General features: G+C 36.9%; 1 protein-coding gene across 5 annotated transcripts in view; it reads right to left on the reverse strand.

The window, feature by feature from the left end:
* POC1B (POC1 centriolar protein B) overlaps nt 1-13,325 on the reverse strand; it is a 54,169-nt gene that overhangs the window by 18,200 nt on the left and 22,644 nt on the right. For all 5 annotated transcript variants that reach the window (XM_054065285.1, XM_054065288.1, XM_054065265.1 and 2 more), the window contains one exon: nt 11,214-11,300. In XM_054065285.1, coding sequence (XP_053921260.1) covers nt 11,214-11,300 — 87 coding nt within the window. The remainder of the gene's footprint in view (nt 1-11,213; nt 11,301-13,325) is intronic.

Below are 13,325 nucleotides of genomic sequence, written 5' to 3' on the forward strand. Positions count from 1 at the left end.
TAAGAATTACCATGGATTCAAGTTAAATCCCTCTCGCTTTGTAATGATGACTAAGTCGCAGACTCTTGGCAACTTTTCTTTTCTAATAAAAACCTCCCTTTCCTGTATGAATACTTCAATCTTTTAAGACTTCCAAAAGGGAGATTACTTTGGTATCATTATAAACAGCAGCAGCCTGGTGATAGCAAAAATACATGGAACTGTGTGCTCACACAAGGTACAAAAGAATGTTTTTCCCACACTCTAATGAAAACACACAGCATCGCTGGTGCTCCCTGTCATCTATGTCCCTACTCTTAAGGAAAATAATTTCTAATAATAATAATGGACAACATTAACACAGACATTTTCTAGAGATCATCCAAGTTAAGCACCTAACACCGGCATATAAGGTACACTTAATAACAACAGCAGCTCAGATTCTGAAATGCGTTTGCGTTCCCTTGTGCTTACAGCCACGTGCTGCTCTCTCTGAAAGTAAAGTACGTTTGTCTAAGTAGTTTAGTTGTATGGGTTAGAGGTGGATTAGGGATATAACTGAATTGAAAGAAATATATATATAAAGAAATAAATAATATTTAAATCACTAAATAGAATTAATTAAAAACCGCACTAAATACTATCCACTGGAGTATAGGTAAGAAATATAAACATAACTATGCTAAAAGGCATATAAACCAGAATATTATACTGTTATGTCCCCTTCATTAATGTCATTTGATTAAAGCTGACTGCGTGCTTGCAGCTGCTTAGAGGAGCTAAACAACATGTAATCAATTGTACAGTATCAGTTATGACAGGTAGTGGTCAAGTCAAGACGTGGAGATGCCACACTCAGTGAGATATGGAAGAAGGCATATGCCTACTGTGTGCCACACTCTATACTTGATGTTAAAATGACAATAAAACCAAAAGCAGCTGGCACTATAAATCCTGTATCAACAGCTGGCATTCCAGTCCTAAATGCCAAGTTCCTGCTGGGGATTTAAAGCCTTCACAGATAAAATATTCTGTTGCTTTTTACAGCTGTAAAAGGCAGAACAATACAAATGACCATAAATTAGAAGTGATGAAACACAGCTGATCAGGATAACTGATGCACACAGCAAAAACTCTATAGCCATTAGAATTAGGAGCAATAAAAAGGGCATTTTAACCCACTTTCCTATGGAAACAATGCTGAGACTATCACTTCTGTCTGCTTGTCCCCACACTTCACTTTTACGTTTTGAACTTGTTGCAGATTTAAGAGGGTCTGATGTAGGAAGAGATTTCATACAAGTTTCCTGAGAATAGATTGGCAACTAAGGGAGAGAAATCAGTAAGAAGTCCCACTGGGAAAAAGGATCTAGCATAAGTTTACACTTTGAGACCAGAAAATGCATACAAGAGAAAGAGAACTTATAATTATCTCAAAGCAAGGGAAAAAGCTTCAAATATAACATGGTCACCTGTGAAACAGAATTGTAGGAAGCTAGGCTACATTATTTCTGTCACTCAAGGATTACTGGTACTTTACCAATATCAGGAACAAAAGAAGTCCTAGCAATAGCATATTTATTAGCTAGAGGTGTTAGAGTGACGCAGAAAGTTTTTAAAGTGGTTAATGAAGTATATTTATCTTCCATCTTGGAAGATAATTAATGCTGTAATTGTATTTCTGGCAAAACACTTTCTATTCCAACTGCAGCAAAGAAGTCTGTTAAACAATTTACACTGTATGAAAATATTTTAAATTCTGGTTTATATAGTTTGAACTCAATGATTTTGAAATAAATTGACAAGTAAAGTAGTGATGTTGATTTTTTTATATATCCTGGAATAATGGAGAAATACCAAGGGAGTGAGGAAGCTGACATTCCATCAGTAGTTAGAAAAGGATAAACAGGATAACTGTGGGGTCACAGGTCACAGTCAGCTTGAGAACTGTTTAGTTGTTTTTTTCAAATCCATAATATGCATGCTACAAATTTAATTAACATATTTTAGATTTAGGTTTTAGTATGAAGTCAATTATCTAACTAGGCTATCTTAAAATACAATTAAATCAAAAGGTTACTACAGAATTATGCTGGGTTTAGTGATTCCACTTAAATCTGGTCATGTTTCAGTCCCATGTCCATAAACTTGATATGGAAGATCAAGTTTACAGGTGATATAAAGACATACTGGAAACTATTAAAATGATCAGGGTTACTTGGCAATCTGACTTCATTACTGAGCTGTCAAAAAGCAACGTACACTGGAAAGTATCAGAAATGAAAACATCATAGAGTAATACATGATAAAAAAACAGAAGTGTTACAAAGTATTACAATGACATAATATATAACTGAGCAAAATTATAAGAGTTTTGTGTGATAAATTTATTGGATGAATTACATTAACTTCTTACATGTAGTTATATAACTAGCTGAAAGTACTGAGCAAAAGGTAGTATTGTACTGTTACTCTACACTGGCAAAAATTAAAAGTATGGACACAGAAATCCTGTCCTAAGAGTTGTGTAAGAAATGAGGAAACACCTATAAGAATAAATCATGGCTTGGAAGAGTAATCTTTTCAGTGAGAAATATTTTATACTGGTTTATCTTAGAACACGTTAAGGATAAAGCAATAAATTCTCTTAAATCTCTAAGTCAAGAAAGAGGTCTTCCTCTACAATACAAGTACTGCATTAGTCAACTCAAAGTCTCATTGCAATGCCTGTGCTTCAGGTATCTGATGTGCGGTGAGGAACAGACATCTCAGCATTCAGGAAGTACAATCTCCATGCAGTTAGAACATGCCAGAAGACAGCATCTATCTATCTATCCTGCCCTCCCTAGCACCAACCCGAGCTGGTACAACCAGAGCACAATACGGTGAGGGAATAAAAAAACCCCAAACCAAACAGGTACAGCTTTGCAGAACAGCAATACCATACATCTTCACTTATGGTGTCAGTCACACAGTTCCTACTCTCTCCTTTCCTCACTCTCTGGTACTATTTATTGCAAAACACATAATGGCAATGGAAGACAGTGTTTCTCCTCCAGCAGGATACACTAACCACTATCACTGACTGCTTCTCACTTGCTTTCCACTGATGCTATATACTTTCAGCTCATACTTTAAAACACTTCAAATTCAAGGACAAAGAATGGAGCAGCCTCCAAACAGCTTCTGTCTCCATTACCTGCTGCTTAGGTTATAGCCATGCAGACAGAAGAAAGCAAGCTGAATCTTCTTAGGCTGAAAATATAACTGGATCCAACACACTTACTGCCTGAACAAATGGAAGCCATTACTACCATCTCCTTCGCTTGTGTTTTTCCATTGCATCTTAAGAAAGATAATGTTCAGATGTGTCATGCTTGTAACACATGTATATGTCACAGCACAATCACATTGGATGCACGGCTCCACAGACATTGGTCAAGCTCAGTTAGGTTACAGACAGCACTAATCTCCTACTTAACCACCAAATAATTTATAAATTGTTTCCTTTGTGCTGGTATTATTATTTGGATAGCTGAGCAGATCAGGGAATTTACTTGGATGGAATTAACCAGAAAAACGCCAGCCGTGAAGTTAAAATGACTGTAAAATCATCCTTTAGCATTGTCCCATCTAATTTCTGACCCCAAAACTATTTTGATAGAAGATACAAGCCAAGATGCTTTCAGAGATTTTCTATATCAAACATCTATCTGACGAAGGAACATTTTTGCCCTTGGTGCTGAACAGTATTTGAAAAGTTTCAGTGTCTCAGTCTCATTTGAAGCAACCTATATAATTTTTGTACCTGACTCAATATCTCCGTTAGCTCGCATGAAGCACGTAATTACATCTCTTACAGCAAACTGGAAAGTAGCGCAGCAAGGTTTGCAAGGAGAGATGTATTGCATTAGAACAACTGATATTTGGATAACATTCAAACAAGCTTTTAGGCAGAAAGCACCCTATGGGTTTAGGTATCACTGTAATCCAAGTGATAAATCAAATTGCTAGCACTTGAACTAGCACCGAGATTTCGGAAAAATAAGTAAAGATTATAAGTGTTAAAGTGTTTGCTTTTGTAACATACTTGCATTAATCATTCTAAATAACATAGTTGCTTTATATATATATATATTTCATTTTATATTCAAGGTTCTACCACACAGTTGCAAGCATGCTGTGCTAAACTTAGACTTCTGTAGTATTTAAGAACAGAAGGTAATTCAAGGGCAGTATTTTAGCTTTAGCATCTTGTTTTCTAATATGGTTGATCTGTAGCTCAGCTTTATTATATAACTTAAGATAAACAAAAATAAAATCTTTCAACCTTCTGAGTCACGCAATATGAATGAATCTAAGCATTCCCTTGTTTCTCAGTCCCACAAAATGTGCAGTCTCAGAATTATTAGAGTCACTTCTAAGAAGTTCAAAACTTAACTTGTGCTACTGCATGAAAAAAAAATAAAACAGGTGCTTACAGAGTAACTCAGCTACTGAATGCTAACTTCATTAACTTCCATTAAGCTAAATGACTCACAAATGGCATTTAGATCCCTAGTAAATCATCATCTAGGTCAGCAGGAAGCTCATTACAGACTGACAATCCAAGTGACAGAAACACTTTTCTACAAGTGCTATAGTAGTAATTTCCTGTGTGAAAGGCTTGCTGCTGTTCCTGCATTCCTCAGGGGACACTTCTTCTCAGAGGATGTTACTCTTCCCCAGGAAGAGGAAGGAACCAGTTGTTATTGGATGTGTGGGCTGATAGCTGTCGGGCATTTTCTGCATGCCGCAGAATCAGCTGTGAGAACTGTGAATACAGCTTAGATTCCCAGCCGAAGCCGGGGAAAACACTGCTTGGGCAGACAAGGTCAGAGCATACACATACAGTATCTCAGGAAGTTGAAACAGAAATAATACCTGGAACTTCCATTCCTCTAGTTCCCAGAAATGTGCTGATTTGCTAAAGGAACAATATAGATACATGGATCAGCTTGAAAAGCATTCCTGAAGTATTGCACTGCTGCCATGAGTAAGGCCCTATACAAAAGGAAAATATTGCTACTTCTAAAAGTCATCTACATCAAGCCAGTTATCTTACAAAACAGTACCAATAGTCCAGCAATAGCATCTCTTAATAGTGTCACTACGGGCAAAGACAACATAATTAAACTGCCTTGTACAGAAATTAAATATTGAAGCTTAATATTTTACATGGCTGGAGGAGGCGGTAATGTAGATTTTTTTTTTTTTTTCCTTTTCCATCCATTTCCTGTGCTTCCTGTCCTACAGTAACTCAAGCTCCCTCCATATCTGCTGTGACACTTACAGGGCAGGTCACCAGTAGCAAGCCTGTGGTAGTCCACCATCAGCGCATTCAGTGTCACATCCCACTGGCCTTTTAGTCAGCAGCAGCACTAATATGTTTCCTTATTCTACCAAATGATTATTTCTAAATCTGGTTTAAAAAAACAAAAAAAACCAACAACCCTCCAACTACTGGATTCAAAAATTATGTAGCTGGGACAGAGACAAATAAACATTACAATCTCATAAGGTACATTTCCTCAGGAAAGCAGGCTAAAAATAGTATAGAGACTATTATATTCTTGCACTTTCTAGTGCTCAAATTCAGAATTCTGTCTCCAATGAGAACTTGACTTTCTCTCAAGCTCCAGTTCACTTACAGAATATAATGAAGCCTATTAAGGAACATCAAGACATGTATTATTACCTAATTATGTAGCAGCACACCACATTTCCTGTTCTCTCCTAGTAAACCAGCAGTTACACGCTGAGTTAGAATAGCATCACTGCAAAACACAAGGGCCATTTGGATCATATTCTTCTTTTATTACAAACGTTGAGTTCACCTTCATGTATTTGATCTTTAATGTTTATTTGATGCTAGTGGTATCAAAGCATATTGCTTTTGGGATTAAGTACACAAATCTTTTTTTTCCCTGAGCCTCCACAGAGGCTCAAAATACAAGTTCAGAAACTCACTGTTCACTATGCCAAACACTTCGTCCTTTTGGCACTTGTGACAGAAGATGAGCTCTTTTGTTTATATATACCATACCTTTTTTGGAAGGTCCCTAGCTGAGTAAGAGGAAAGACTATCTTTGCTGCCTCACAATTGCTCCAGATGGATTAGATGTAGACTTCGGAAGGGATAGGAGACTTTCCTTCCCTGAGAGCAACTGAACATGTTTAGCTGCAGAACTGTGGGGAGAAGGCAGTCTATATTCTTCTCCCAGCCCCACAAATTGTACCTGCATAGTGTACAGAGAGTAAAAAGCTCTGTCTGGAGTGTGCTGTAAACCACAATGACACTAAAAATTGCTTGTCTAAGAAAGATTGGACAGAGAGAGGGATTCATTTGCAAAGACAAGAGCAGAATTTACAAATTCTTATTTTTGTTCTACCACACTGAACACTTCTGAGTTTATCTACTGCATTTATTCTGTGTTCTTGTAAGATTTAGCATTAGAGATTCAGAGCCTATTTGAGAGCTTTTGGTATGCTTGTGTATGGGAAAAGATGCAGACAGTTTTACCTCAAAACTCTGGAGAAACAGGATCTCTTCACATTATTCCCTAATTTTATTCCATGTTTGTGATGAGGAGTTTGGATCATGGAGTTGGCAGTTCATTCAAATATGCATTTCCTAGTATTAGAAGAATGGCACTGGAACAGGTTGTCCAGAGAAGTCATGGATGCCCCATCCCTGGAGATGTTCAAGGCCAGGTCAGATGAAGCTTTAAGCAACTTGCCCATGGCAGGAAGGTTGGAATTAGATGAACTTTAAAGTCCCTTCCAAAACAAACAATTCTATGATATGAAAAACATCCATAGTTATTCAGAGAGCAGCCTTTCCTACATCTCTATCTGGGAGCAAGGAAGGTAAGTTGATGGGAGAAGCTGGGAACTGTCAATTTTATCAAAGATCTTTAACTAGTGGTATCGCTCTTTAGTGTAGAGCTCAGTCTAACTAGCAAGCAAGTTTTGGACAAGGAACACATGCAGGACATTTTTGTCTTTCTCAGAGGACAATAATTCCAGACTTCCTGTCTATAGTGCCAGAACTTTTCTTTGGAAGTGAAAAATGTAAGAATATAATGCAAAGCTCACAGTTTAAATGGAAGGCTGGAACTCCAACGTCCCAAGAATACTTGATATCCACAAAATACAGAAAGCTGTTGTGCTTTCAAATGAAGCAGTATACACAACTACTGTGCACCGTGAAGTACCGCATCAGTTTTGCTCTATTAGCTGTTCCTTTTTGAATTGGGCTTGGGCCCCAGAGGAGATATCTATGTATAAAATTCCTATTCTTTCCTTTCTTCCTTTTCCCCTCCCTTTAACCTCGCTGAAAACAATTGGTGTTTATTTCCATGTAAGGCTGGAGCCAGGAAAGGGTGTAAATCAGAATAAATTTAAAGTTGCGTGGCAAGGAAAATATGCAGTGGTTTTAGCTTTTAAGATAGAATTTCTTTTGTTGCCGTCTTCTGCTGGATTCTGGAGTTGTGTTAAGCCATGCAAGAAAGACATTACTCTAAGATCTTTTCAAATTAAGTTCCTGTGAGGAAGTATAGTTGTGTAAGCCTTCGTGTACACAGAGATAGAAGAGTAGAAGCAAATTTTGCATCATAACTGCTGTCTTTGCAAAACATGTAGGATGCTTTTTAGGTTGGGTGGTAGGTTTTTTTTGGTTGTGCTCAAAGAAAAAAAAAAAAAGGCAGAAAAAATTTTGTCAAAAATACCTAAAGCCTGAAATGCCTACTGGGGAAGCAATGGGAAAACAATTTGTATAGGATAAATTAAAAGTACAGATACTTCTGAATTTTGCATGAAGACACTCACTACAAATGCAGTGCAGATAAACTAACAATGTCTTACTTTGAGGAATAAAAGTTGCACATGCTCCTAATTTGCTTTCACATATTTTAGAAGTTGGGGGGAAAGGAGAAGGTTATCTGGTCATTTTTTATTTTAACACTTAGTATGTTCCTTTTGCTCCAAACATAAGGATTATTCATCTTTCCCTTCCAATAATCAATACAGTTTTAACTTCGTAGAAATCCTACTGTAAATGAACAATAAACATGTCTTGTTTGTAGTGTTAACTAGGACTGGAAGAGAAAGAACAGCAAACATCTCCCGGCCAGAGCAGACATTCCAAATTCCAGATTACAGTATGTTGCTTTGCTTCCTCCAAATCCTGTTTACATGAACAAGGTCAAGGGATGGAACATTAGTGAGCCTCTACAGTGATTTCCTGCTGCTGTCAGTAAAAACTACTGAGAAACCATCAACTTTCCCTTGTTCCCAACAGCTTATCAAGGGCTGGAGGTTACCAATGTATTGCCTTCCAGATTTGAATAAAACCCAATCTCTCTCAAAACTAAAAGTAAAATCGGAGAATGAAACACGAGGAAATAGTCCTAAAGCGAAATAAAACATCCAATTTTTCCTCTTCAGTAGTTCAGAAAACAAACAGGGAGAAGAAGGGGTGGAAGAGAGGTAGTAGCGCTTTCAGTGTTTCCAGTGAGATAGAAAGGAGGAAGAAACACCACCTGCAGCCACCAAACTTTGACCCAAATTCACTGAATATTTTCAGAGTGTAAAAGACTAGAACTCGCCTCATTTTTAATAACTACAACATATGAAGGTTCTTACCATTGCAAAAGTCAGGGCATTGCACAAAAACAGTTTAGCATATATAGCTTAGGTTTATACTGGTTTCAGTAACACACAGGAGAACTGAATAGATGAATAAGCAAATTCAAAGCTATTTTCCTGACAATAATAATACAGATAGGAATTCTTAATGCTTTTGTAATTATAGTCCAAAAGAACTCCATAGTGAAAATTACACTGAAGTTTTCCACCAACACAATGACCACATTGCCTTCACTATGTTTACAAAGGAAGTTGCATCAGTGTGACACTTAGATGAAAATGGGTTTTTACCATTAAGTTAAAACACAAGCTGGAAAGTTAAGGTGTTTAGAGCTCCAAGTTTAATAACTTAAGTGTTTTCCAGCAAAATCCTAAGAGAACATTCATACCTGCATATCTTTGAAGCAAAAAAATAAAAGTAAGCAAATTTTTAAAATGCACATAAGGAGGAATTTTAAGTGAGGAAGTTGTTATGGATTGTTGGCTTTGATGAGGCAACAAATTAAAATTTCTTGAAAAGAAGAGGAGGAGTAGGAGGAAAAGAACATCAGTATTTTCTCATACAGACGAAGATCAATATACAAATGAATTGCTAAGAAAATATCTAGAGAGATATTTTAAATTCACCAAAAAGAATCAAGACTGTTAAATTTTTAAATATTTGTTTTTCAGATCTTCTCCAGGCAGGCGGTTGTCAGGAATAGATGATGGTGATACTTAGCTGCACCTTAATTATCTGGAGTTCTGCATCCTGTCTTAGGCTTCTCAATACAAGACAGACATTGACATCCTGGAGCAAGTCCAGCAGAGGGTGAGCAAGATGGTGAGGGGGCTGGAACACATGATATACAAGGAAAGGCACAGAACCAGGTTTATTCAGCCCTAAGATGGAAGGATAGGGGGAGATCTTACTGCTATATTAAATATGTAATAGATATAATAATAAGTAGGTGAAGAAAGGACATTTGTAAAGTAACCTGGCAACCTGATCAAAGGTTTTCAGTCATGTGAACAGTATTCTTCCAGCAGAAGTAGTACCAAAACACCACAAGCAGCTTTAAGACAGGTCTTGACAAGAAAAAAAAGAATAAGAGCATACAGTGATATTGTCTTTGATAACTAGTAGAAAAAGAGCAACTGGGGGTGGTTGGAATCCAGAGGAGGGATGGGGAGAGGGTGAATTAGACAAGAGGCTGGTAATCTCAGGTTAGAAAAGGATTAAAAAAATACAGAAATAATGCAGAAACAGAGTCCTTTGACTTTTTGTTTTATGAGGAACACTTGAAGCCTCTATAGAAATGGCTCCTATATATTAGGGAAACTGAGCCAGCTTCAGATTAAAAGGTCCAAGTCACTGAGATCCAGAATCATCTGGAAAACATGACACAGAGACTGGATGGCTGGCTCGCTCAATTAAGAAATGGACAATTATTCCACAGACAACAGCAGCAGACAGACACTGAAGAGAATGATGACACTAAAAGATGAATTGAAATTAGAAAGTAGGAACAACCAGATAGGTTACCAAAGTCAAGTGTTGCTTGTAATGGGGAAGGAGGGATAATAGTGGCAGAAAACATGCAAATGGTTTCTGGATTTGTGTCAATACTGGGGTGTTGGATAGAGCAGTTGTCCTCAAGGCTGTACTCTGTGTACCAAGGATACAGAAAAGTTGCTAGATAGAAAAGAAATGCAGATGGTGATTATTGAGGAACAGAAAGGTGAGAATCAACAGTGAACACGAGATCAAGGCAACAGGAAAAAAAACCCATAGTGATTACTGACACAGCAGAAACCATACCTGCTGCCTATTCATATGTATTAATCCTTCAGCCATAAACTCTTGTTATCATAAGTAAAATTGCTTAAGATACAATTTATGCGTCCAGAGGAACAGATTCAGAGCAAAAAGAAATTCTCATTTGAACCTAATTCTAGAACAGTATGTCTTTTAGATTTCATACCAGGAGAGCATATTTCTCCTCCTACGAAACTACCATTAAAACATTGCCTTCCTTTCCTCCCACATGCCATACCATGTCATATGAACAGCTAACACTAAAAAGGCTCCAATCCTATGATTCTGCCTTAAAACGTGTTACTTTTTTTTCCTCTCCTAAAGAACTACTAGATGCCTTAAAAGGAGAAAATTAAAACATCACTCTTGGAATTTCATCAAAGGCAGATATTCTTTAGGTTTCCCATTAGATAAAGACAGAGTTACAGAAAAAGTGTTTGAGAATAAGCCATAAATTTTAACAGGAATATTTAGATACAATTAGCATGGGTTTGCATTATAATTAGATTTTCTGCTATGTTTAAAATTACTAGTACGATGTGAAAGCTTCACTATTACACCATCTTCTGGTTAGCCTTGGGAACTGTGAAGGTTGAGAAATTGGCATATTGAGCTCTGAACGACTGACAGTTGTTAAAAGTGTATTTTTAATTCATACAGACAAAAAGAGCACAATTCTGCTAACATGTTTAATCTATGCCTTATCTTTTTTTGTTTTCTTACCCCTCCACAGCCTAAGGCAACTTACCTGAGTATTGAAAGATAAAGAGGAATTAATCTCTATGACAGGTGGGTCATGTGTTCGTGTATCGGCCACATCAAAGGTAGGGTTGATCTGTTGAAAATGAATTATAATAGTATTATTTCAGCACAAACAGAGAAAGGGAAATATGACTGAAAAAACCCAAGAGGATGACTTGCTACATTAAGGCACCACTATTCACAAAGCACTGAAAAAAAGCTCTAAAAGTGGTAAAAATAAAGGTAGGATGTTACCCTCCAACTGTGTGAAACACGGAATTTTCTATATATTAATTATGCAGAACTCAGGTTTCTATGCTACAACGGTCCTCTCCCTGTTGTGGTTTACTTCGGGCACATTCACACTCACAGTCTTATACCACAGCTTATAAGTGTCGCTACCATTTGGTTTGAGCTATCTCTTTGTATCACAGATGTTTGCCCTCAGTGTAATGTATGTGAGTACGATTCTTACTACTTAAAGAATTTATGAAGTTCACAAGCCTAGATGACTTTCAAATTACCAAGAAACATGGCATAGTAAAGAGGAACGAAGTCTCATCTCCCACTTTTTATCAGTAGTCCAACAGCTCTAATTCCAACCATCTTACTTTAGAAAGGAAAACAATAAAGAAAAAACCCAGAACTAACACTTGTCTAGTGACAGAGCTATATTTTAGCTGTTGGAAGTTTATTAGATACAAGGGCCAATTTATTTTGCTTTTTCAAGGATAAAGAGCCTAGCATTTCAGCTGAAGCCTGTCAAAACTCTGGCTTAACCAGAGCTGCTCACTCACTAAGAGCTTAAGTGCTATTTCCACAAGCAAAATTCCCTGGTGCTAGAGTACATACATTGAATTGAAGACTTTAGGTCAGAGATTCATTTGTTAAGCAACAAGAACGAGCTCTTAAAGCTGGAACTATCAGCCAGGGTAGGAATGCAATAGCATTTTGTACTATCTGAAGCCTTTCTGTTCAGTTCATTTACATTTCCATAGCTTATATGTAGAAATTTAGGTTAAAACTAATAGAAGTATAATCATCCTCAGTAAAGGTGCGCAAAAGCATTGGGGGAGCGGGGGGGAGAAACACACACAAGGAAGATGAACAAACTTTACAAGCAAGGCAGAAGGTAAAAAAAAAAACCATTTAAATACAGATGTTATCTGATTATTCAAGCTGAAAGTGACCCTAACATTTTACAGCACTCAAATCAGACATGACAAGCCTTAAGGGGAAATCTTAACTCTGTTTTTAACCTAGTTCACTTTTCTGACTAGAAGTGCGTAGCTCCTTCTTGGATTCAGCTTCAAGAAACCATTCTTCATCCACGAGCTCTTTATATAGGTGTCTTGTTTTAAAATTCAGATTATAGGTGTATTGATTGAGAATGAGCTACCCACAAACAATTAGGAAAACCTGTCCTGCTACACAGCCAAGCTGATAAACTAGAATTCTTCCTCAATTTGTAGATATTAGGATCAAGTCTTAGCTTTATTCCAGTTTTATCAAATGGACTTAGAACAAAGGAAGGGGAAAAGGAGAACCACAATCACAGTTTATCCCATTTATCTGAAAGTTCTAGAGTTTAAACTAGACTTCTTCAGTTTCTCCTGTACAGAAACCAGATTAATGAAAGTGTCCTCTGCATATAGTTCTGTTTATGACTTTATGACAGAAGGCAAGGAAGAGAGGAACTTCAAATTTCACTTTTTTTCCCCTCTGTACATACCTTATCTATTTAGATTAAATGAAAACCAGGTACTGTCCTTAAGGAGCTAGAACATTTTTTTAGTGCCCAGTATAACCAAGGTCAGTTGCACCTGACATTCAGTCAGTCCTGAAATAAATATAATTAATATATTATTCTAGTGTCAATCATATTATTAGGCTATAGCTACATTCTTCTTGCAAATATTTGTGCTGAATATTGCACTAAAAATAAATAAGGTAATGGAATGAAGCTAAGTGTAAAAGTTTCAAATTGCTTTTCATGACAAGGTGATGTAGTTAGCTGTCAAATAGTCTCAAACACACTTGGAAAAAAATTAACTTCAAAAAACAAGAAAGAAAACCCACTAAACTTCAAAAAGCAAGGCAGAGAACTGTCTTGTATTAA

The sequence above is a fragment of the Cuculus canorus genome, chromosome 1 (assembly GCF_017976375.1).
Source record: "Cuculus canorus isolate bCucCan1 chromosome 1, bCucCan1.pri, whole genome shotgun sequence".
NCBI lineage: Eukaryota > Metazoa > Chordata > Aves > Cuculiformes > Cuculidae > Cuculus > Cuculus canorus.